General features: G+C 45.4%; 1 protein-coding gene across 1 annotated transcript in view; it reads right to left on the reverse strand.

Annotated features, from left to right (window-relative positions):
- UNC13C (unc-13 homolog C) overlaps positions 1–27,225 on the reverse strand; it is a 688,103-nt gene that overhangs the window by 609,916 nt on the left and 50,962 nt on the right. The window contains exons 2-3 of the mRNA XM_029574856.1: positions 1,066–1,088; positions 421–476 (exon numbers count right to left, since the gene is read on the reverse strand). Of these exons, the coding sequence (XP_029430716.1) occupies positions 421–476; positions 1,066–1,088 (79 nt within the window). The remainder of the gene's footprint in view (positions 1–420; positions 477–1,065; positions 1,089–27,225) is intronic.

A 27,225-nucleotide genomic window follows, 5' to 3' on the forward strand; every position in this document is an offset into this window, starting at 1 on the left:
TTTATTTCTTCATTTTGACATTTTTATTTTTTTATTTTTAATAAATAAAAAGAAATGAATAAATCAACAACTGAAATAGAAAAACAAAACAAAACAAAGAAGTCTCTGCACACCCCTACTAATTTCTTTTATGCTGTTTTCTTTTGACATATAGATCATAAAATGAAGTCCCTTACACTATACCCAGGTGAGTAGTTCACAATCTTCTTTGAGCCTCCAAGCATAGCACCTCCTTGAGAGGCAGGTTGGATATTCAAATATTTGAATTCACATAATAAACATTTCTAAAAATGTCATGCTTTTAGGCAAAAAAAATAAAAATAAAAATAAAAAAATAAACTTGAGTGGATACTAAGTGCAAAAAAGATTAAAGCATTTCTACAGTACAGGAGATACAACAGTATTTATAATCAAACTCACCCTCCAGATGTCTGGATGTCATAAAGTTTGGAAGCATTTCCACTAAGTATTCGAGCCTTAAATGAAGAAAGAATAGAAAGAAAAACAATTTATAAATGACCCAATGACACCGATTGGCAATTTGAAAGGAGTTTTAGATCATCATACATAAAACACCTTACATGAAAAATGTTAAGCAGGGTCAGCTCCAGGCCAAAATAAGTATATTTTCATTTGAAATACACCTGATTAGAAAATGAGCATTTAATGGAAAACCTTGGAATCACCCACGAAGCAGTCACGATCACAAAAAAGTGCATAGCGACTACAGAACATGTAACAACATCCAAGTAATGTTTCCCTTTAAATCTTGGAATGCATGTCATGGACATTCGTGACTAGGTGAGACACACAATGCAAATACTGTGTTTGACAGCAGCAGACCCTTATGTTGGCAAATATGAAATAGGGTAAGCACCACAGTGAGGAGAATCCTGCTTATAAGTGCAACACATTTGGAGGTCACTCAAAGGACAACAAAGGAATGGGAAGCTGGGACAGCATGCAATATTTCACAGCTAAAATGAAAGAACTAAACAGGTCAAATCAGTCACAAACAAAGATCAACAAAACATGACCCCCTTAAAGAAAGATGCGATTTAAAACCTTTTCATCCACAGAATTGCTGTCTGCAAGAGAATCAGGAAGAGGGGGAATAAATGTTAGATAAATTAATGTCCATGAAATATTGTTTTATGTCTGAGCCACTACAATCCTATCAAACCTTGGAAGCTAGAGCTCAATTTCACAGGAATACACATTTTGGGTTTCTGAGTCAAGTGAAATTTGTAATGATTTAGCATTCCTCCAAAACATTTCAAACAGACAGTTAAAGCTGGTGATTTAACTTTAGGAACTCAAACTGAGGTTTACTTTGCAGACCAGCATCTCATGCCATCTTCTTCAAAGTGCATTGTTTATCTTAGATAATATTCCATTCATTAGCATTTGACATACATACATATATATATATATATATATAATTTCATGCTTTCAGGACAAACATCTGTACCATTACGTACCTAATAACTAGAACAGTGCTTTTCAAACTAGTCCTGGGAGCACACCTAACCAGTTAGGTTTTCAGGACATCCACAATGAATATACATGAGATAGATTTGCACTGCTTCCATTATATGCAACTCTCTCTCATGCATAGTCATTATGGATATCCTGAAAATCTGATTGGCTAGGTATGCCCAGAGGACTGGGTTGAGAAGCACTGATCTAGAAGGAAGGTAAAATATGTCCGCATTATTTATAGTTAAAATTATAACCATTTTACAGATCACATGTTTAAATACTAGTTTATTCTGTATTTATGTTGGAAAATATATATAAGATGAATCTCTTAGTTTATTTTTGTCATGGTAAATGTATGTATGCGTATAATGTAGACTGCTATAGGCTGCAGATTCTTGTAGAAATTTAGGGGCAATCTGGAAGAGTGACTCTGTGGATAAGTTACTTCCAGGTGCCCATAGGTTGCCCGAGGATATCAGCAATGTGTTACTGATCTGGAATGTTTTATTCATGGCACAATGATGACTGTCATGCAGGATGTTCCATTTTCATAATTGTCACCTTCACAAACTCTGCATTACTCTATACATGTCGGTAATGGAAAACACTAAGTACAAAAAAATCCCTTCAATATTAATGGTTTTTATAGTTTGCACAAATAATGCAAATGGGACATCTATGTGGTCTTTATTTATTTATTTATTTATTTTTTTGGAAGGTTCTTCTTTGCTTTTTCACAAAAACATAAAAGCCTTCAAACAATCATAAGATCACAAACTGTTCTCAGTCCTACTTAGGTAGACAGTTACTGCTGAACTCAGCTGCCAGACTGATCTCAGGTAACAAACATAGGGATCCTGACACACAAGTTTTTCTTGACCTTCACTGGTTGCCCAATACTCGGTGGATCCTATATAAAATCGCAACGAAAGTTTTTAAGACTAGTCTCATCCTCCGCCTCCCCCTGGTGCAATGCTTTGCTACTCGTTTATTGGCCTTCACAGCAATTAAGGTGCTTCCAGAGGGGACTTTTGGACATTCTTTCGATTGTTGCGGCATGCTCGGCTTGGTGTGTCTAACTAGGGATGGTGCCTTTCCGGTCGCGGCCCCCCACCTTTTGGAACTCTCTCCCTGAATTACTGCATCTTGTAGATAGCATGAGAGCTTTTAAGACTTTGCTTAAAACATATCTGTTTAAAAAGGCTTTATTACTAATTGATGTCTGATAGCCTCCATTTTTCAGAGAAAGAGCAGCACAGATATAACATTTTGATTTATTTAATTTTTTTTTCTTAATCTTTTATTAGGGTAACTGCATAATAAGTCGTACATTAACAGCACATAACAATGGTATGAATGAGAATACTAATATGTTGTGTTGTGAGCTTTATTTTTGTGATTGTTCACTTGTACATCGCTTAGTTCATATGTTAAGCTATTCATAAATTTTAATAAAGATAAAGCAAAATTCCTCAAAACTGAACACAGGAAGAGGGAGGAAGGGAGAGAGAGAGAGAGAACAAGAAAGAAAGATATATATATATATTCAGGTTAATTAAAATAAGTTCAGGTGCAGCCTCGCTCACTCCTCTACCCCCCCCCCCCCCCAAGTGTGGATTTCAACAATTGACTTTATCATTGAGCCTCAGGATAATGATTAGGCCTGGATATTTATGGTAGCGCTAAGCCCAATCACTCATGGTATGCAGCACAAGGGTTCAGGTATTACTTAAGATATCAGTAGGCCTGGGAATTATCAAGAGCAGCCACATGACACCCCTAGCTCTCCAAGAACAGAGAAGGTCTTGAACATATAAAATGAAGTTTGTGGGGGGCCAAGATGGCCACCACATGAGAAGCAGCAAGGGAACTCTCTCTGCACTTGTTTTTGGAATTTCTATATTACCTTTGCTATTTCTATATTTGGAGTACTTTAAAATGCCTCACACAAAGCATAAGGCTCGACTGAAGGAGAATGCAATTACAAAAGAAGGTTTTCAACAGGCAAAGATTGAGAGTTTCTTTGACCTTACCCCAAGAATGCCGGGAGCGAGGGCCGTGGGGGGAGAAACCCAGGAGCTCGGGTTAATCCCTATGGCCGATGATATATCGCTCAACCCTGGAGCGTCTGAAATGCCGCCGCTGCCGGGAGGTCAAACCAGAAAGGAGGGGGAGGAAACATCGCACGATTTGGAGGAGGTGAGGAGTGAGCAGCCCCCCCTCACCCCGGGTCTGACGGAGACAGTGGAGAGTCGGCGTTCGGAGGAGGTGGAGGAGCAATGGAGAAGGAGCAGCTATCTCTACTCCTATACCCCAAATAGCTGTATTGGCATGGGACACCGAAGGAAATAAAGCACTTCAAGAATTGGTAATGTTACAATCAAAAACTGTATTTTCTCTGCAAAAGCCTCCTGTAGTAACATTAGATACTTTATGGAAAGCAATGGTCTCTATTGAATCCGCTATTACTACGTTAACACAGGCATTTTTGGATTTAAATAAAAAAGGTTTGAATACTGAAAAAATGACGAATTTACAACAAGGAAAAATGGAGAAATTAGAGGAAAGAATTACCAAAATGGAAAACATACAAGGAACTTTAATAAAAGCTGAGGTAAATGCTGAGAGAAAATTTAAAAATATAGAAAATTCCCTTCCTTATTTAAACCTTCGTATAGTGAATTTTCCTGTTGTGAAAAAATTATCTCCGGCTGAGATGTTCAAAGAATACATGTTAGAATCTTTAAAGATACCTAAAGAAATAATATCGGTTGTTACAAAAGTATTTTTTGTCTCAAAGAAAATTACATCATCTACAGGAGAAGAGGAAATACAAGATCCACAACAGCAAATTTTTGTACCATGTTGATGGATCTCTTATACCTTTGATATATGATGTAAATATATCTGAAATTGCATAAATAAAAAAAAAAAAGATTGTGGCACCATACACTGACAATACAGCTCAAACATACAGCAAGGTGCTGTTAGCAATAATGAACATGGATGTTCTAATAAAAGGAATGGGCACCCTTCTTCAAATGTGAACACTAAAGCTGGATTTATTACAATTAAGTCATTTCCACTATTGGAAAGGAACATACAATCTCATAATTTATCCAAAACTCATGGCTCCATATTGAGAAACTGGACTGAGTATCCCTGTAAAGAAATCCTGGTAGGCTCAGCTGAAAAGGATGGAACCAAGTGGATGCCCCAGGAAGCATAGAAGCATGATTAATTTGTGACCCACAATCAAGATAAGTTTTTTTTTTTTTTGGCCTTTTTTTTCCTGCTCTTTTGAACTTCCAGATCACTCAGAACTATCCTATACTGGGTCAGTGCTGTCACGAGCCTTCACTTGAAAGTGCATGTGTTCTCCCCTCTCCCCCCACCCCTTCCAATACCTTTTTTTGTCCCTACTCCTGGCTAGCCTAGCAATCATGGTGACAATTTCTAATTATGGGCCATACATCTTAATTTCTTCTGGAACCCAATATATGTGTATCCTCTGGACCAATAGTTTTCAAGCCAGTTCTTGGGACAAACCCAACCAGTTGGGGTTTCAAGATATCCACAATAAATATGCCTGAGATATTCAATGGAGGCAGTGCTTGCAAAGCTATCTAATGCTTATTCATTGTTGATATCCTGAAACTCCAACTGGTTGAGTTTGTCCCAAGAACTGGGTTGAGAATCCCTGCTCTAGATAACAAGTTGCAATTGTCTTAACAAGCAATTTAAAAAAAAAAAAAAAAAAAAAACCCAAAACAAAACAAAAAAAAACTTTTGGCCTGAATGTAACAGTTCAGCTATCAGATGATAAATTTGTCCACAGATCACATCTTTTTGATTAGTGCCCACAAACACTGCATCAGATCATCTCAGAAAATAATGCTACATTATACTACCTATATGCAGTGACAAGTGACAACCATATTCAGAGATGGATATCATATTTCTCATTTTTAACCCCTAAGTACTGTATCAAGAAACCTGTAGTATGAAAAGCAGAAAACAAACATACGGAAATCTCTGACCCCCAAGTATTGCACTGTAAACTTTAAATCATTTAAACGCTAAGAGGAATTTAGAACTACTGCATTCTACAGAGTAAATTGCTCAGTTGCCATAAATTACTGCTATCAAGTCCTCTGAACCATCTCCTCCCCAGATCTGCTTGTCCTCATTATCTGCCAGTGAGCTTCAAGTCTATTAAAAAAAAACCAAAACACAAGATTCATGACCTTGTAAGTGCCCAAAGAAACTCAAATTTGGACTGTTTGCCTGTTCCAGCATTATTAAATGTAACACACCCATTGATCATCGTTGAGGGTAACATCTCCAGAGGAATGACAGAAATGGAAGACAGAGAAGTCAAGGCTAGCAAAACTAGGTCAGGGACAATACAAATACCAGCAAAACCGTGGAGGGGGGAAACAAGTAGTCTATGAAAAGTTCAGTACGAGTTTAGAAATTGAACGAGGCTCAAACCACAAACCGTTGAGTAGTCTAATGTTAAATATTGCCCCATGTCTCCTCCAGAAACTTAAATGAGGAAAACAGACACCTAAATGGGTATAACATATCCATCCTAGAAACTATGAGGTTGCACTTTTATATACAATAAAAGCTCTATTATCTGGCACTTTGATTTCCGGAATGCTCTGTTAATTGGCACCTTGCCCAGGCAACAATTCCTATGGGGATAAATGACAGGAAGGGAGAGTAGTTTTTCTCTGTTCTGCTCTGTCCACTCCACGTTATCTTCCTACCTCTCTTGTGTTCACTGCATGCTGCTGCATGGGAGGAGAGGACCTGAAGCAGGCTTTTAGTTAACCAGCACATTTAATTAACTGGCGCCACCTAATCCCTATGAATGCCACACAATATAGCTTTTACTCTGAGTGTGTGTGTATACTTGTATGTGTGTTTTGTGTACACACACTGACACAAGTATTCATGCTGGTGTATTAGTCCGTAACAAATCCAGTTTACCTTACTTATCCTTTACAGAATTTTGAAACTGCTAGATTACAAAAGTTATTGTTAAAACAGTAGAGTACAGATTTACTTTATAACAGTCATAATAGAATACTATATAATCTGTAACAAGAGACCTGATGTTGCAACATCATCGGTAGATGTATGTAGCATGTGTGGCCACAACAACAAAAATCACCAAGTTTCTTATCTAAAAAGCACACGACCATTACATGTGGCACATTAGGCACTGACTAGAGTTACTGACTTTTAACTTTTGTTGTGTGAATCATTTGCCACAGCAATACTACTACCAAATCATCTATTATAATTGGATAAAAATTCAACCCATCCCAAGCTGGTAATGGTTGGATGTATCTGAATCCAAGCCTAATCTCTGATGGCTTCTACCTACAAAATCAGAACCCAGAACATTCAACTACTTGTATTTGGCTGTGTAACTAGCAGCAACACAGAATGACCCAGGAATGTCTCTGAACTCATGTGATAGAGCCTATTCTTAAAGAATTTTGGCCATTGGTTCTTCTTCCTCACATTCTTCTGCTAGTTGGAAACAAGAAGCATTTTGAGAAACAAGAGACAGTTGAAAGCATGAGGATTGTGAGAAACTGCTATTTGGAAGCAAGAGGACCTTGCAAGACTGGGAGACTGGGCAACCAATGGCAGACATTTAATGTGGACAAGTGAATTGTGATGCATAGGGAATAGGGAAGAGCAATCCAAATGATAGCAATGCAAGGTTCCACATTCGGAGTCACCACCCAGCATACTATGGTTACTATGTTGAAATCATCTGCTCAGTGTGTGGTGGTGGTCAAGAAAGCAAATAGAATGCTGGGAATTGTTAGGAAAGGAATGGAGAATAAACCGAGAAAATCCTAATGCCTCTATATTGCTCCTTATTGCAACCACATCTTGGGTATTGTGTGCAATTCTGGTCACCACATCTCAAAAAAGATATAGTGGAATTAGAAGTCGGGGCCGAGTCGCGGCATGCGAGGAGGGCCCCCCCTTTAACATGGCGCTTGCCGAGGGGAGGGCCCCCCGCCGGTCTTCTTTCCCCCCCCCCCCCGACGGTGCTTACCTTTGGGACCGGGGGGGGCCGCGCGGCGACGCGGGGTCGGCCGGGACTGGGGGAGGGGCACAGGGACGAGCGCGGCACGGATAGGCCGCCGTGTCGTCCGGCCTGGGACGGGGGAGGAGCGTGATGACGCGCGCGGCACGGCAAGGCCGCCGCGTCATCACGCTAGTGACGTCAGCCTCGCGGATATCGCGAGGCTGAGGCCCCTTTTAAACAGGAGCGAGCGCTGAGCCCGGTCTTTTACCGGGACAGCGCTCGCAATCTTCGGGATCGGGGATCTGCGGACTGGCCGGAGAGTGAGCGAGGTCAAGGAGAGGGCATGGGGCACGTTCGGCCCGGCGCAAGAGGCAAGCACCGACGCGATTTGCGAATTAAAAAAAAAAAAAAAGAGGAAAACCGCGAACGGAGAGGAAGGGCATTTCTGCCGGAGGCCCGTGGGAGACCCGGAGACAACTGTGTGCTGGTGGCCTGGTCAGTAAGGGCTCGGTCGGCTGAGTGGCAAGGGCTGTGAGTTTCCACGGCAGCGGAGGGAGCACAGAGCACGGTGACCACGTGGGGAGGACCGACCACGTGGGGAGGCAGGACACGAGCCCCGATTTCCTGGTGTGGCGATTTTCCTGGCCAGCAGGAGCCAGCGTATCAGCATCAGGAACCAAGACGTTGCGGCCACGTGGGAAGGAGAGACGGAAGCGGAGGAGATAATTGGATACAGCAGCGAGACTGCAGCCTAGGAAGGCGCTGAGCGATCCTGGGAGCAGAGCAGGCAGTCGGCAGCCGGCACAAGGACCCGGGACGGAGCCAGCGGCGACGCAAGGACTCGGCCAGCCCCCCCTCCCCCGTGAACGGCGAACAGTGAGTACACAAAAACAATAACAATAATAAAGTTAAAGGAGTTTCCGTGTGTGGAGTGGATTAATCGTGAGCATGCCGGGCAGAGGAGCAGCAAGAGCACGGGGGGGGGGCACGGCAGCGGCGGATCGTGGAGCCACGCGGCACGCACGCGGACCCTGTTCTTGGCGAAGGGAAAGGCAGAGGGGGAGCCCGGAGGATCCCGAGACCGCAGGGCAAGAGCAAGAAGGGAGAAGGATCGACAGGGACGGCCCGGGGGGAGAAGAGTCGAAGCAGGTGGCAGCAGCCTAACTCAGCCCCGGCTGGACAAAACAACCCCGGAGGGCCCACACCGCAGTGGGACATGGGAAGAGGCGGAGTGCCGCAATGGGGATGGCCCATGTGGCCAGCGATGGGTGCGGGGGCCATGCCTGCAATGGGAGCATCGGGCCCACCCCCGGAATCATCGACTCAAGGCGGCCAGGGCGGACACACGTACGGCTCACAGCAATGGCAGCAACATATGTACCCCCCATGGTGGCAGGTACCACCGCCATGGTATGGCCCGGTGGTCGGGGGAGCGGCAGCTACACAAGGCAGCGACCCCGGAGCACAACAATCGGCCGGGTCAGCACAAACGCGGGGGAGAACGACCAAGAAGGGGCAACAACCCGGGAAACGGATCGCGGCGCAGGACAAGAGCAGAGTGAAAGCGCCGAAAGTGGTGGACACTGGGGAAGGCGTGCCAAGCTCAGACGAGGAGGGCGAGAGCCGAGCGCCAGAAACTCCACTGACAGCAGCGACAGAGCCAGAGGCAACAGTGAGAGCAGGCGGTGGAGAACGCAACACGGGCGGAGCGACAAAGGGAAAGGGTAATAAGAGAAGGAGGCCCGACAGCGAATCCTCCACTGGCTCGTCAGGGGATGAGACAGAGGGGAGCGGAGCGGAAGAGGGGTCCGCGACGAGGGTTAAGCGGGCAACCACGGGCACGTCGGTGGCCACGGCGCTACCCCCGTTAGCCGACCTATGGGAAAGTGTACCGAGGGATTTGCGCAGCAAAAACAAGAAAAGGGAGTGCATTGATATTTTCTCCATTTTAGAGGGCAGGAAAGGGGCATCCGAGAGGAGGAAGAGGGGAAAGAAGGATGAGAAGAAAGGGGGCGAAGTGAAGGTGGCAAAAAATATCATTAACTGGGCCAGAGCCTACCTCAGAATGATTAGCGTAATAGGAAGGCAGGACCCGTCCCAGTATGCACCCATGCTTAGCTACGCAGATGCGATACTCGAGGCCTACAAGGAGTACCAAGGGTGGTGCTGGCTAAATTACGACGAGCAGTTTAGTGATAAAATGGAAGGCAATAGGAGCTTGTCGTGGGGAACACAGGACGTGGGCCTGTGGTTAAGGCAGATGACCAGTAAGGTACTCGATGTAGGAGGATCCCACACAGCGGGAAAGATAGGCATTGGAGCGGCAACGCCGGGGAGTAGTTCATGGGGGGATGGCGGAAATGGCAAGGTGTGGGGGGACGGTGGAAATGGCAAAGTGTGTTGGAGATTTAACAAGGCGGGATGTACCTTTAATGATTGCAAATTTAAGCACGTGTTCCATCTGTGCTGCACCACACCCGGCGAGCAAATGCACCAGGAAGGGTCATTGGCCGGCGGGGAATGTCGGCGGAAGTGGAAAGCAATGAGGCTTTGGAGAAGGCATTCTCGCCAGTGAAATTGTCAATTATGGAAGAATGGCTGGCAGCGTACCCCAAGCGGGGGGAGGCTGCCAGGCTTAGGGAGGGTTTTCGCGACGGCTTTAAAATACCGTTTCAGGGGCGCATCAGGAGCGCAAGTTTAGGGAATGCCATTTCGGCGGGGAGACATGCGGATATCGTACAGCTGAAGGTTATGAAGGAAATCGAGATGGACCGAATGGCGGGTCCATTTGTGGACCTGTCTTTCCGGGAGATGATTTTCTCGCCCTTGGCGGTAGTACCTAAGAAAGAACAAGGGGAATTTCGGCTAATCCAGAATCTCTCATACCCTCCAGGCGATTCGGTCAATGATCACCTGCCGGAGGCTGCCTGTAAGGTCCAATACGCATCTTTTGATGCAGCCATTGCGCTGGTACGGCAATGCGGGCAAGGGGCATTAATGGCCAAGGCGGACATAAAGTCCGCATTTCGGCTGCTGCCCGTGCATCCCGATAGCTTCCCGCTCCTGGGTTTCCACTTTCACGGTAGATACTATTTTGACAAATGTATGCCAATGGGGTGTTCCGTATCCTGCGCATATTTCGAAATGTTCAGCACATTTCTACATTGGGTATTACAAAGGCGGGCAGGGAACAGCAATGTGGTCCATTACTTGGACGACTTTTTGTTCGTGGGCCCGGCCAATAGGAACACTTGTGCGCAATTATTAGCGACATTTCAGGACTTGGCACAAGATTTCGGGGTCCCGTTGGCACAAGAAAAGACGGAGGGTCCAGCGACCACCTTGTCATTCTTGGGCATAGAGATAGATACGCAGGCTATGACGTCAAGATTACCAATGGAGAAAGTGTGCAAGCTACGGAACATGCTAAGGCTGACATTGGCATCAAGGAAGGTCACCCTGACCAGCATGCAATCCATAATCGGAAGTCTAAATTTTGCGACCCGAGTCATACCAATGGGGAGGGCTTTTCTAAGACGGCTGGCAGACGCGACAAAGGGGGTAAGGCGCCCGCATCACCATATCAGGATAACGCAACCAATCAGGGCGGAAATTGCAATGTGGCTTCGTTTTTTGGACAATTTTAACGGCGTATCAATGTGGCAGGAAGAGCCTGTTTCAAATCAGGACTTAGGTATATTCACGGACGTGTCTGGAGGTTGGGGCTTCGGGGCGTATTGGCAGGGCGCTTGGTGCGCGGCCCCATGGCCGCAGGGATGGAGGGACGGGGGTTTGGTGAAAAACATAACCTTCCTGGAGCTTTTCCCCATACTAGTAGCAATCACGGTGTGGGCGCACAAATTGAAAAATAAACGTATAGTTTTCTGGTGCGATAACATGGCAGTAGTGACGGTACTGAACAGGCAGACAGCCCATTGCGCGCGCGTGGCAGATTTGCTTAGGGAGGTGGTGTTGCAGAGCTTGCATTTGAATCTAACTTTAAGGGCGAAGCATGTACCCGGTGTCCGGAATCAGGTGGCCGATGCGTTATCAAGGGCTAAGTGGGATCTTTTTCGCCAACAGGTGCCGGAGGCAGAGGCGTAGGGAGTACCAATACCGGACCACCTATGGCAAATTGGAGCAAGGTCGGGCAGGGATTGCTGAGGGCGTCGGTGGCCCCGGCGACCTGGAGAGCGTACTGCAGGGGTTACGCTAGGGTGCAGGAGTTCCTGCAAGGGCAAGGTGGTACGGTAGGGATAGTGAGGGCGGAACAAGTGGTGCAATTCATAGCATGGGCGAAGGAGTCAGGTTGGTCCAGAGGGGCCACAATAAACCACATGGCGGGTTTCGCCTTCTTTACGAAGGCACAGGGCTTAGGGGACCCGCTCAGTTTCTTCATAGTGAAAAAGTTATTGACAGGCTGGGCGAGGGAGGTGGCATGGCAGGGGGTTAAAAGGAGACCCATAACGCACGAGGTGTTGGAAAAAATGTGGCATGCGGTTCAGCAGGTGTGCACCGAGCCATTGGAGGCAGCATTGTTTAGGGCGGCCTTCTGTACGGCGTTCTTCGCCGCCTTAAGGGTTAGCGAGCTGGTGGCACCATCCAAGAAGGATGCTGGTAATAACGGCCTACTATATAGCAACGTACAGGTACACGAACGGTTTGTCAGGCTTCGGATACACAAATCCAAGACCGATCAGAAGGCGCGAGGGGTGGACATACAACTGGTAAAGGCGGGGGCGCAGGTGACCTGTCCGGTAAGGAACATAACAAATTACGTGCGCGCCAGGCCTAAGGGGGGGGACCACTTTCTGGTCCATGGGGATGGAGTGCCGCTGACCAAGTATCAGTTTACAACGGTTTTACGCATGGTATTGGAACGCATAGGTTTGGATCCAAGGGAATATGGAACTCATTCGTTCCGGATCGGGGTGGCGACTAGCGAGGCGCAAGCAGGGTTGCCGATTGAAACCATTCGGAAAATTGGGCGATGGCAATCCGCGATAGTTAAGAGATACGTGAGGCCGGATTCCGTGGAATCAGTGAACTAATTCTGTTAATTTCACCCGCAGATACATGGAGCCAGTTGAAGGTAGCATGGATAGTGGGACACTCCTTCGTGAGATGGGCAGCCAAGCGGGCGCAGGAAAGGACATATGGCATACATTTGGGCCTGGCCCCGAAAGGGGTCAGGCTAAAATGGATGGGGAGGTCAGGAATGAAGTGGGCCCAGCTGTTGACAGAGCTGCATCGCAACTTGGGACTGTTGCGTCAACCGGACGCGATAGTCATCCACCTAGGGGGAAATGATATGGGGGCACATACAGCCAAGCAGTTAATTGACATGATAAAAGGAGATTTAGCAGCGATCAAAGAAATGGCACCGGGAGCTATCCTCATCTGGTCGGACATCATACCAAGGATAAAATGGCAGGGCAGCAAGCTATGGGGAAGGGGCAGAAAGAAAATTAATAGACAGGTGGGGTTATGGGCTCAGCAAAACGGTATACATCAAATTAGGCACGAATGGACAGACGAGCCATGCGCAGGCTTATATCGGGCAGATCAGATACACTTGTCTGACATTGGATACGATATTCTTAATAACGGCATACAGGAAGCGTTAGAGCGGGTTTTGGTAAGATAGGGTGAGGTTGGGTGGGCCGCAGCAATGGGGGGGGGGCCCGGGACAAGTTGGCACTGTCCCGGGCTGGTGGCGGGGGTACCCGAGCCGGAAGGTGGAGGGGGACTTCGAGGACAGGTCGGGGCGGACCGGAAGTCCTCGGGAAAGAAAAGGGGCGTGTGTTGGGCGTGGGCAGCCCGGAGGAATGGCCCCCTGGCTATGGCACGGCGGGGGGCCAAAAGATGGTGGCGGACTGGCTTAACACGGCGGACGCCTGTTTGGAAGCCCGGATTGCAGGATCGGTGAACACTGACGGCTCGGGTGCCGGAAATTATAATATGTTAATCTGTGTTAATGAAATTAATAAATGCTGCGGCCTTGTTTTCACCAAAACGGAGTTTGTGTGATATATCGGGTGTCCGGTGAAATGGACGGGGGAGGCGGGGGGACAGACACGGAAGTGCAAGCTGCCCATGTTAGTCGGGGCCGAGTCGCGGCATGCGGGGAGGGCCCCCCCCTTTAACATGGCGCTTGCCGAGGGGAGGGCCCCCCGCCGGTCTTCTTTCCCCCCCCCCCCGACGGCGCTTACCTTTGGGACCGGGGAGGCCGCGCGGCGACGCGGGGTCGGCCGGGACTGGGGGAGGGGCACAGGGACGAGCGCGGCACGGATAGGCCGCCGTGTCGTCCGGCCTGGGGACGGGGGAGGAGCGTGATGACGCGCGCGGCACGGCAAGGCCGCCGCGTCATCACGCTAGTGACATCAGCCTCGCGGATATCGCGAGGCTGAGGCCCCTTTTAAACAGGAGCGAGCGCTGAGCCCGGTCTTTTACCGGGACAGCGCTCGCAATCTTCCCCACCCACCCACCCAGACTAGCAGGAAGGAAGGGACCAAAAGGGAGGGTCGTGAAGCATTGGGAGCAATAGGGGCGAGGTTGATGTTTAAAAAAAAAAAAAAAAAGAAAATGTTGTATATGTTCGTCATTAGTCGCAGCAGGGGCGGGGGTACCCGAGCCGGAAGGTGGAGGGGGACTTCGAGGACAGGTCGGGGCGGACCGGAAGTCCTCGGGAAAGAAAAGGGGCGTGTGTTGGGCGTGGGCAGCCCGGAGAAATGGCCCCCTGGCTATGGCACGGCGGGGGGCCAAAAGATGGTGGCGGACTGGCTTAACACGGCGGACGCCTGTTTGGAAGCCCGGATTGCAGGATCGGTGAACACTGACGGCTCGGGTGCCGGAAATTATAATATGTTAATCTGTGTTAATGAAATTAATAAATGCTGCGGCCTTGTTTTCACCAAAACGGAGTTTGTGTGATATATCGGGTGTCCGGTGAAATGGACGGGGGAGGCGGGGGGACAGACACGGAAGTGCAAGCTGCCCATGTTAAAGGGATAGAGAAGGGCCACAAATATGATAAAAGGAATGGAATGATTCCCCTATGAGGAAAGGCTGAAGAAGTTAGGGCTTTTCAGTTCAGAGAAAGGAGATATGACAGAGGTCTGTAAAAATACCGAGTGGAGAGAAGCGGGTAAACGCAAATTGGTTGCTTATTCTTTCAAAAAGTAGAAAGACTAGGGGACATACAATGAAGTTGCCAGAACACTAGGAATTCTGAGAGATGTTATTCGTGGACTGTAGGATTTTCCTATATTCCAGCAACTTTGGCTCATGGCATCCACTGGAAAAGTACTTTGCAGAAATCAGTAGGGATGTGAATCGTTTTAGGATGATTAAAATTATCGTCCGATAATTTTAATATCGTCTTAAACCGTTATGGAACACAATACAATACAGATTCTAACGATTTATCGTTATAAATCGTTAGAATCGTGAGCCGGCACACTAAAACCCCCTAAAACCCACCCCCGACCCTTTAAATTAAATCCCCCACCCTCCCGAACCCCCCCCCCCCCAATAACTTAAATAACCAGCGGGTCCAGCGGCGGTCCGGAAAGGCAGCGGTCCGGAACGGGCTCCTGCTCCTGAATCTTGTCGTCTATGGCGCCGAAAAATGGCGGCGGCCATAGACGAAAAAGATTGGACGGCAGGAGGTCCTTCCGGACCCCCGCTGGACTTTTGGCAAGTCTCGTGGGGGTCAGGAGGCCCCCCACAAGCTGGCCAAAAGTTCCTGGAGGTCCAGCGGGGGTCAGGGAGCGATTTCCCGCCGCGAATCGTTTTCGTACGGAAAATGGCGCCGGCAGGAGATCGACTGCAGGAGGTCGTTCAGCGAGGGTTCCGGCGCCTCGCTGAACGACCTCCTGCAGTCGATCTCCTGCCGGCGCCATTTTCCGTACGGAAAATGGCGCCATTTTTCGGGGCCATTTTGGAAAATGGCGCCGGCTGAAGACGACAAGATTCAGGAGCAGGAGCCCGTTCCGGACCGCTGCCGTTCCGGACCGCCGCTGGACCCGCAGGTTATTTAAGTTATTTGGGGGGGGGGTTCGGGAGGGTGGGGGATTTAATTTAAAGGGTCGGGGGTGGGTTTTAGGGGGTTTTAATGTGCCGGTTTTTCGATTTTTCGATTTTTAACGATTTTTCACGATTTTTCACGATATTTTACCCCCCCAAACGGCAACAATACGATTCCCTCCCCCTCCCAGCCGAAATCGATCGTTAAGACGATCGAGGACACGATTCACATCCCTAGAAATCAGTACAATTGTAAATTCAGCCATGGGCTGTATGACTAAGTTAGCTGGATATATTTATCCAGTTAATTTAAACTGGAAATTCAGTGGCAAAGCTGTGCTACTGAGTATATTACCCAGTTAAATCCATAGTTAGCTGCATATGTTTATCTCACCAACTTTAGTCTTTAGCATGATTAAAGTTATCTGGATAACTTAACTGGATAATGCAAACCAACTCACTACCTTAATTGTGTAAACCCCACATACAGCACAGGTAAGTTACACCATAAAATCAACTTCCTAACACAAAATTATTTAATTATCCATAATTTCCCTAGAGATAATTTATATTTCATTCTCAAAAACATCAACATTTTCATTTACTGAATGTTTCATTTACATTGCTTTGAACAATCCAGACAAGGGCCACTTGTTTCTTCAGGGGAATACTTCCAAATCAACCTCCAAACTTGAAAATGCATTTGAAGAATATTAATTTGGTCTTTCAATTGTAGGACAATAGGGCACCTTTTTTTCATAAGTTGAAACTCAACAATTGCAAAAGTTTATATCCATCTTAAATGATGAAAATATTGTGATCTTTGATCTGCCAGTTGTTTACAAATGTAAAATCTTAGTCCTTGTTGCCGTTTAACGGTGTTTCTAATACCAAATGGAACAATTTCACCATTTGCCGTCACCAATCTTCAATGGTTGGTTGTGTCAACTTGAGAAAGATGCATAAGGAAATTATGGATAGTTAGATAATTTTGTGTTAGTAAGTTGATTTTGTGCTGTAACTTACCTGTGCTTGATATGGGGTTTCCACAATTAAGGTAGTGAGTTGGTTTGTGTTAGTAAGCGATGATAGGTTTTTTAATTAGTGTGTAGGTGGATGGATGAATGTGATTTAGCTTGATGATATGCCTCAGTATCATGAGGGTTTGTAATATGTGAGATATGATTTAAAAATATTTTGTATGATGTTTCAATAAAGATATATTAGATATTGGTCTCCAATGTAATAAGATGGAATGTATGTAATTATATAATGTTATTTGGTTTATTGGGGCTCTTTATATGTTTTCTATTATAGTACTACTGGGCACCTGTCAAAAAGATACCTTAAATCAGTGGCGTAGCCACGGGTGGGCCTGGGTGGGCAGGTGCCCACCCAACTTAGACCCAGGCCCACCCAACTGGCACCGGAACTGCAAGGCTGTCGCGGGATCCCATCCCCGCGACAGCGAACAAGAGAACCCATGCCTCGCGCGCCATCAGGGCACACATGGGGAAGCGCTGCTGCGGCCGTATGGCCAACCGGTCTTCCTGTTCGGGGGGGAGCGGAAGCGCCGCGTGCAGCTTCCGCTTCCTCCCCCCAATGCAGGAAGATCAGCTGCCTCTCCTGCTGCTACCCGTTCTCCTGCTATCTTCGGACCAAACGGCCCGCCGAACTTCCTATTTGGGGGAGCGGAAGCGCCGCGCACAGCTTCCGCTTTCTCCCCCAAAGCAGGAAGATCAGCTGCCTCTCCTGCTGCCACCGGCCTCCTGCTATCTTCGGGCGTCGGGTCTTACTGCCCGCCGATCTTCCTGCTTGGGGGGGGGAGGGAGGAAGCGGACTTTGTGCGCTGCGCTTCCGCTCCCCCCCCCCCGACAGGAAGTTCGGCGGGCAGTACGGCCCGACGCCCGAAGATAGCAGGAGGCCGGTGGCAGCAGGAGAGGCAGCTGATCCTCCTGCTCTGGGGGAGAAAGCGGAAGCTGTGCACGTGCTTGAATGTGTATGTGTGGATGAGAATGGGAGTGTGTGTGGGTGAAAACTGGAGCCTGGGTGTGTATGTGGGTGAGAATGGAAGCTTGAATATGTGGGTGAATGGGAGCTCGAATGTGTGTATGTGTGGTTGAGAATGGGAGCCTGGGTTTGTGGGTGGGTGAGAATGGGAGCTTGAATGTGTGTATATATGGGTGAGAATGAGAGCCTGGGTTGTGTGGGTGGGTGAGAATGGAAGCTTGAATATGTGGATAAGAATGGGTGCTTGAATGTGTGTATGTGTGGGTGAGAATAGTACCTTAAATGTGTATATGTATGGATGAGAATGGGAGCTTGAATATGTGTGGGTGAGACTGGGAGCATGGGTTTGTGGGTGAGAATGGGAGACTGGGAGCATGGGTTTGTGGGTGAGAATGGGAGTCTGGGTTTATGTGTGTGGGTGAGAATGGGTGCCTGGATGTGCGTCTGTGTGTGCATAAGAATATAAGCCTGGGAGGGGTGAGAAAGTGAGAACTTGAATGTGAGCTTGTGTGGGGGGGGGGAGCATATGAGAGTGACAGCTTGAGTGTGTGAGAGGGAGTCTGTGAGAGAAAGCGTGTATGTGTGTGTGTGTGTGTGTGTGTGTGTGTGTGTGGAAGGGAAGAAGACAGTAATAGAAGAAAGACACTGAAAAGGAATTAGGAAATGAGCTATAAGGGAAAAAATGGGAAAAAGAGACCAGGACCAACTGATTAGAAAAATACAAAGATCAGACAACAAAGGTAAAAATATATATCTATATTTTGAGATGTTAGCAATTTAAATATAAGCAACACAACCGCTCTCTCAAAATTTATGGACAGGTAGGAGCCGTGTATAAAATCGTAATAATAAGAAGGCTAAAGTACCACAAATCACCGTGAATTATGTTTGTATCATTAAGTAAACCTCATACTTAGGCGTAGATGTGAATGCTATGCTGCATAATTTGGCATTATTTATCAGTAAAAAAACAACTAGTAGACCTGCATGCCTACAGCCCACCCATGTTAACCTTGTGCCCACCCAAAAAATCAATTCTGGCTACGCCACTGCCTTAAATATATTTATTAATATAAAATTAAACCAATAAATAAGAACCATAACATAGGTGATTATCATACCAGAGAAGGGAATGTATATATTTTGTAATCTATACTGCCTAAGTATGCCATATGTCATTTCTTAGGACTATTGGATAAAGATTTGTACATCCCATCAGGTCACAAGGTCTGAACTGGCCTTTTTTAAGTCAGCGTAACATCAAGTCATAAGATTTTTGGCTACTACCATACTCATTTTTGATGAACTGGATCTCAGTGTATCAAATGCAGCCCAGAGGAGAATAAGCTGGGAAAGTGAACATTTTACCTGCAATTATTCACTTTCATTCTTATTAAATCATTTTTACATTGCCCAAAGCTGAATTGAACTAGTTATTAGTTTTATATCCTTGCAATAGCATTGCTTAATATAAATGAGAAAATAAATTGCAGTTGTAAATTGCTGTTTTCATTTGTTCTACAATAAAATCCATGAAAAGCCAAATGGACAGCCCATGCCTGATGTTCGAAAGTGAACATTTCCCAAGGGAACCCATTAGCAATTTTCCAGTGGGAAGTTCAGACCTTTTTAATGGTAGGGAATGCACACAGTTAATTAACTTAATATAAGGAAGCAATGCAGGGTGTGCATGAAAGAGTACACTGCAGACTACTGGAACAATTTATTAAGGGGCACACTTCAGAGGTTTACTGCTACTTGTATAATCCTGTTGGAAAGCAAATTTCTCAACCACAGTTACACCAGTACAGCCAACCTCAAGAATATGTTTTATTCCAATGGAGGAAGGTTAGAGACCTTCTGAGCACAGGATTTGCAGGACACGGGGATGTTGTTTTGAACTTAGTATCACTAAGATTTCCTTCTGCAGTGCCCAAATTAACGCAAGATTGATAAATTACCATGGGTGAAAACCTATGTCCAGTGCCACCTCAATTCATTGATAAATCTCAGTGCACCAGCATTTGCATGGGGTACACCACCAGGCACACTGAAATGTAAGGTTGTGTCCCATTCTGAAAATATGCAGTTCAATCAAGGCATTACAATTTCTGCAAAAACCTAAAAATGTGCCATGGGAAGGCAGGCAAGAAGCATTTTGCTCCCATGCTCCTGCTCCCATTTCCTCCCAGCCTACAGGTCAATGTACTTCCTACCTGCCTTCCCAAAGGCTGCTCTTTTTGTACTGCGGTTCCAGCTGTATGGAGCCAGTGGCCCAGGCCCATAAAACATGGGAACTGTCCCGATAGGGTGGTAATGGCAGTGGTAGTCGGTGGGAGTATCTTTGGACCCAGAAACTCCAAATGAAACCAGAACAGATCCCAGGCATGACAATTTGGTTTCTGAACTCACACTCACAAATCTTTGGATCATTTTAGAGTTGATTAAGACAACTTAAACATTAATTTATAATCTTTCAGATCTTAATAGACTGTGTAAAAGAAGCAGAAAACTGCCTTTAATATCATTAATAGATACAGTGCAGGCACATAAAAACCTACAGATTCCCATTCCTGAATGCCTAAAGGGAATACTGCTAATTTATATGGAGCTGCTCATAGTTATTCACATAAATATGCACCTTTTTAATGAACTGTGCTCTCACACTCACAAAGCTACACAGTATATCTATGCACAGTATTATATCCGGACTAACTCCGTAGGCAGTTCCGATCTCATGATTTCTTTCACAATGGTACAGGTGATTACCCTGATACCTTGATTAAAAACAAGAGAAACCGAAAATTACTGCAAACACCCTTGAAAGATAATGCCAAATCTGATAGGCACTTATAATGTCCTTTAAGCTAGGAGAGAAAAGCTTAAGCAGCAGAGGGAAGGGGTGGACCATATATGAACAGGGCTTCCACTGAGGTTGCTGGACTGGCCAACCCCCCTGCCATTTATAAAAGCAGCCTGCAGCTTCGCCTATTGTGGCGGTCGTCGCTGGATATTGAGGGTGAGAAAGTGATTTTCCTAAGGTAGAGTTTTGTTTTCCTGCTTAGATGATGGCCCCAGACATCATCTGAGTGGGAAGGGGACCAGCCCTTATTGAAGGTGGATTTAGGAGTTTGGTTTTGTATTTATGGACTTAATCTTTTAGGTCTCTATCCTGTGAGAATGCTGATACCTCTGGCTAGAAGATTTCAGGGTATCCAACATTTAGGTTAGATTCAGGAGGAAGGGAAGATTCCTCTGCTCTCCCTTATATACACAGGATTAAATTTTAAAGCCGAGCGCGCGCACATGGATGTGCCAATTTTATAAAAATGCGCATGTCACTGCACGCATGTTACAAAATCTGATACCCGCTCACATGCGTGCCCGATTTTGTATCGGCGCGCACAGGGGGGAGGAGGGATTTTGAAATACACGCACGGTGACGTAATCGGGCTTTTGTCCAGTTCCCTCCCAGTCCGCATGTATGCGCACGCGGGTATCGGATTTTATAACATGCGCATGGTGATGCGTCCGCTCCAATAAAGGAGTGGACTGGGAGGGAACTTCCCTAATCCCCTACCTATCCTTCTTCCCTTTTCCCCTCTCCTCCCTGACCTCTAAACCCACCCTAACTCAGCTAATTTTTTTTGGTTTGGAACTTACTTCATCTGAAGAGATGAAGCTGCTGGCGTGCGCGTCACCGTGATAGTGTCACCCAAAAAACACCTCTAGTACAATGCATGTAAAACTAAATAGGTTGTCGAACGAGGTGCATGGTTTTATCCACATAGAGAGTGGGAACTTTTTAAACAATTTATTTATACAATTAAAATGCTCTTTACCCACAGAAAAATTGCATGCCAGTCATGTAAAGGATTCCTATTGATAAATTCTCACATCGACAAAATAACTTCCAACTGAGTGAAAAATCTACCTCAGCCTGGTTAATTATTTTAACCTAGAGACAAATCACAGTATTCAATGTACATAAATGTAGGAGCATGGTGGGTCATACATCAAACTATGCAACTCATCCAAATACACAGCTTGAACTGTGAATGATTTGAACAGTGAAAATACAGAAAATTGTAAGAGGAGAAGTATAGTAGGCCTAACTAACCTAAGCTATATAAATACAGTAATAAGAAGCCTCAATTAAGTGTCCTGCTATAGTGAACTGCAATCTAAGTCTCTAAACTAACCTTCAGTCCTCTCAAGCATTGAGAGGAGAAGATCATCCTGCTGGTGGCTTAAAAGGATCAGTAAGTATTGCTTTGGGAAATGTTAGGACTTAAAAATGTTTGGGGGAGAGCTGATTTAGTGGGGTATTGTGTTTAGTATGTATGTGTACCTGACAAACAGCAATTGTAAGGTAATTCTAGTGTCTGTCTTTCCCTGCCTCCTTCCTTCCCCAGCTCCCACCTACCCTAGCTCATCCTTTGATTTATAGGCAAGAAACATTTTCACATTAAAAATAAATCAGGCTTTTATGTAAAACCCAGGATTGCCCACCCCTTATCAGGAGTTTAAATTATCCCCTTGTAGGTCACTACCAGAATAATAGTGAATATACCAATACATTTAAAGAACTCTATGCATTCCTACTTCCTTAGTAACCTAAACAATTAAAAACTCAACAAAATTAAGATGAAGGCAGCGGTCCAACAGCAAGCGGGATGCCTTCCAGGCTTTTGTATCAAGTGTCACATATAATTTTTACCTGTTAGTGAGAGGTTTATGTGTGCACCCAGTACAAAGAGCTCCTGGCTCTCAGAGAACGAGTTCAATCTCTGGAGGCTAGAGTAGCAGACCTGAAGGAGCTGAGGCAGACATAGGTACATAGAGGAGATTTACAGGGACATAGTAGCCAAGTCCCAACTCCAGTCAGGCAGCTCTGGTGATGCCTCAGGAGTAAGTTCACCTGGTCAGACATCACTACCCTGCTCTTATAGCAAATGATCCTGTAGCAGGACCTTCTCTTCAGTTGATACACTGTCCTCTCGCACTGAGGACGAGCTCTCAGGGCTACTGCCCAGGAGGGAAGAGTTAGATCAGCTGACTTAGTTGGTGATTTGAATATTAGGAATATAGTTAGCTGGGTGGCTGGTGGACGTGAGTTTTGCCTGGTAACTTGCCTGCCTGGTGCAAAGGTGGCGGAACTCATGCTTCACCTAGATCGGATTTTAGATAGTGTTGAGGAGGAGCCAGCTCTCATGATACATGTGTGCTCCAATGTCATAGGAAGATGTGGGAGGGAGGTTCTGGAAGCCAAATTTAGGCTTTTAGGTAGAAAGTTGAAATCCAGAACCTTCAGAGTAGCATTCTCTGAAATGCTCCTTGTTCTATGTGCAGATCCCCATATCAAAGGCCCTTCTTGGTGTCCCATAGATGGCCATTTTGGGGAGGTCAGAATTATGGGTTGGAGCAGTTTGAATGGGACAGCCATTTTGATATGGCTAGCACAATGGGCTGGCCATTTTGGAAAGATTGTAAGGTAGGCCATGCTTGAAAGGGTTTGAACAATGTGTCAGCCAGTTTAGGAAGGTCATTACTACTGGTCAGCCATTTTGTGAAGGTCAGATAGTAAATCAAAGGGCAATTTGCGTGTAGCTATGCATTCATGGAAATCTTTAAAACAATAGCAGCAGACATTCTGATGGAATTTAATCATAGAGAAACTGGTGGATAGAGAGAATTTACTCCAAACTACAAAGTTTGCAATAAAATAAATAATAAAGCACATATGCACCTCGACCTATCAGGTGTTCCTCCTATAGAGATATAAATAGGTGCACACAGTGAGGCCCTCCCCAGAGGCTCTCTCTCTCTACTCCACTCCTCTCCCTCCCCAAGTCCAGAAATGGCCAAAATGCAATTTAAAAAATGTATCACGAATTGCATTATGGCCATTTCAGACATATCACACAGCTCAATGCCAGGGAAAAAGCTGTAGCTATTTCCAGTTTTAAAACCATGCGATATGCTATTGCACGGTGCAATATGGCTCTTAATTTTACTAAAACCCACCCAAACTCCTCCCCCAATCCTGCCTCCTCAAAAATTTGAATTTGTGCCATGTACTACTATTCTTTTCACGTGCGTTAATGCCATAACGCATTTTGATAAATGATCCTATAAATAAATAAATCCCACCTCAAATTATCTGATTCTCAAGACTGGGAAGACTCCATATGGTTCAACACAGTGACAGATGGGTTTCCATGGAAATTAAGAAAAAGATTTGGGAAAAATAATGAAAATTTTTCATTGTTAGCAAAAGATCAGGATAGGGCAGGTGGTGAGAATAAAGATAAGTCTGCAGGCAGCAGAAAATAGGATAAGTAACCCTTTTTTTACAAATCTATTAGCACTGGATTTTGGCTTTTCACATATTCATGTGTGTCGTAGTTCAGTGGTTCCCAGTCTGTGGTCCGTGGACCCCTACGGGTCTGCCATACCATAACAGGGGTCCACGGGAACTGAGCACAAAGAAAAGAAAGCCCATATCACAAAATAAGAAGACCGATAGGCTGCCAGTGCAACCTATCCAGAAAAGACTGAAGTAGGCAGCACGGCCACCGGTGCACCCATCCCACTGGCGGCTGAAGCCAGAAAGAGGTCAGACAGGCTGCCGACGCACCCATGCCACCAGTAGCTGAAGATTAAAAGGCCCAAAAAGCTGCTGTGCACTCATCCCATTGGTGGCTGAAGACTGAAAGAGGCCCGAGAGGCCACTGGTGTATTCATCCCGCCAGCAGCTGAAGACTAAAAAATGCAGAGGACCACTGCCATCCCATTCCAATCTGCTGGCATAATGAGAAAGGAGGCAGCTACAGGATCTCCTTCCTCATTCCCCCCAGACTCCAGGAAATAAAAAGGAAGAGGCATGGGTGAGAGTGAGGGTGTGAGCACCTGTGTGAATGACAGAAAGAGCATTTGTGTCTGTGAGAGCAAGTGTGTACGAAAGAGTGTTTATGAAAGCAAGTGTGTAAGAGAGAGAGCATGTGTGTTTGTAAGAACGTGTGTCTCAGTGTGCGTCTGTGAGAGCATGTGTGTATGAAAGAGAGAGTGACCTTATGAGTATGAGTGAGAATGAACCTGAGCGTGCACGTGTGTGTACACACACGCACGCTCAGATTCATTCTCACTCATACTAAATAAAAAGAATATTTCAAAACTGATAATCAGATCATCCAATAATTAAAATCTCAGAAATTATTTTTAAATTTCTCAAATGTGATGATTTTGTTTTCCCATTGTGGCACTGTCGTTACCAATTCAGTTTTTGTCTGCATGTTTGTATTTAAACTTTATGGTCTCTATTTTTTTTATTTGGCAAGGGTGTGTCAGTGTTTTGTATATGCAACTCAGGTAAGGTATTCTACTAGCATGTTGTTTATATGTAGGGACCTACAGCAGATGAATCTGTTCAGTTTTCCTCACAGGAGGTGTATTAGTGTTTTAGGGTGTGTTGTAATATTTGCAGTATTGCCTGTTACTGTTTGGTAGTTAGGGTGTTATGGTATGGCAGGCTTCCTAGAGGTCCCGTGTACATTTTTTGCAGGATTTTGCATTATAAAGTGTTCCAGGTGGTGGAGGGAGTTTGTGTTGCTGTTAATGAAGTGACACCAGAATTCATTATTTTTTTATGGTAAGTAGTAAGGGGAAGTGCCCTTGTTCTGCTCTGCACCCTTTGTTGGGGGAGATTCTATGAATGCAGGGTATTATTGAACTTGAAGTGCAGGTTTATACTGGGATTCTGTCTCACTCCTATATAGAAACATTTTTATTTTTTTAATGCACTTGAATAATTTTGGTGGTAGTTTTCTTAGATGGTTGAAACTGGCCAGGGGTTTCTTTGTTTCTTAGAAGGTTCTTCTGCCCAGAGATGCCACTGACTTCCATGCCTAGCACTTTGTGACAAAGGTGCAAAATATTTGTAGTGATGCCTCTTGCTTCAGGAGTGAGGGTGTCCTATCTGCATGTATGGAATCTGGTGAGAGCCACTGGACCCCTGCCAAGATCAAACTAACAGGGCAGTTTCCCTGTCGCAGATAATTTTCTTTAAAAAATAATAGTAATAATAAAAATTATGATGTGTGCACCAAACCCCTCTCCACATCTCCCTTTTAGTGACGTGGGTCTCTTTCAAACATCCCTCCTTCTCCACCAGTCTCTCACTCTCTGGCTCTGCTTCTTGGTCCACCTCCCCTTTCTCCCTCCACCAGTCTCTCTTGCAAGTCTCTCTATCCCTCCTTCCGCACCAATCTCTATCTCTCCCCCTCCACCAGTCCAGCCCCACCAATTTGTCTCTCTCTCCCTCCACCAATCCATTTCCACCAAGTTTGTTTCTCTCTCTCAGTACGTTTCTACCAGTCTCTCTCTCCCTCCACCAGTCCAGATCCAGTTGTGTGGCTACCTGTAGTTTCACTACACAAGTTATTGAATAAAAGTACATTCTTTCACATTTGTCTGCGGTGCTTTGCAATTACATGTATTCCATTTATATCAGTAAGCATTACTTAAGTTGTATATGTTATGAATGAGCCTGGGGTACAGATAATTATTTCTTTCTTATTACATTCATCATTTTTCTATATATGTCACACAACTGCAGGTAAAAATGAAAGGGAAATATGTGGGGGTCCATGAACATTTTGGAGGTTGAAAAGGGTTCCATGCTCCCAAAAAGGTTGGGAACCACTACTGTCATTGAAAAAGGAGCCCGAACAGAGTCCTTCTTTAGTCCAGTATCTTGATATGGAGGTTGAGCATGGCTTAATTATGATATTCAGATCAGAAAGAGCATGGCAGAAGATAGATCCATTACCTAGAAGCATAGGGTTATCGATTTAGGGCTAGATGAGACGATCCTTCAGAGGCCATTTAATACAGACACAATTAAAAGGTGAATTTTTAAAAGGTTACACTCATAAAAATTAGCATACGAGAGCATAAGTAGCCTCAACGCACATACTCCATATGTTCTAAAAGTTGAAAACATGCGTGTATTTTCACTTTCACATGTACATATGTGTGTGTGCAAAAAAGGGGTGATTTGGGGCGTTCTAGGGCAGGGCCAACATTTACATGCGTACATTTTCTAGTTGACTTGCATATTATTACACCTACTAATTATCTGGCATAAGTGATATTCAGCGTGTTTATTGTGTAGTACTGACTGGATGGGAGGTGTGAGAGTACTGGGGGGGGGGGGGGGGGGGGGGGGGCGAGTTCTCGATGACCTGGAGGAGGACTGAGCACACTGGTAAAACTGGTAGTTTCCCTGACGCACTCATGTTTTAAAATTGGCTCACTTGCGTGTGTAAATCAGGACTTACTCGAGTAAGTCCTAGTTTACTTTCATATGTAAAATATACAAACGTATATATTTAAAAGAGGTGGGTAAAGTACATGTGTTTAGTCCATTGATATAAGTGGTCTCAATACTTTGCATGTATTTGTGAATAAGTCCACATACATCCATATTATGTGTGATAAGAACATAAGAAATTGCCATACTGGGTCAGACCAAGGGTCCATCAAACCCAGCATCCTGTTTCCAAAAGTGGCCAATCCAAGTCACAAGTACCTGGCAAGTACCCTGAGAATATTTAAGAGGAAAATAAATGAAAGATAAATAT

The sequence above is a fragment of the Rhinatrema bivittatum genome, chromosome 13 (assembly GCF_901001135.1).
Source record: "Rhinatrema bivittatum chromosome 13, aRhiBiv1.1, whole genome shotgun sequence".
Lineage (NCBI taxonomy): Eukaryota > Metazoa > Chordata > Amphibia > Gymnophiona > Rhinatrematidae > Rhinatrema > Rhinatrema bivittatum.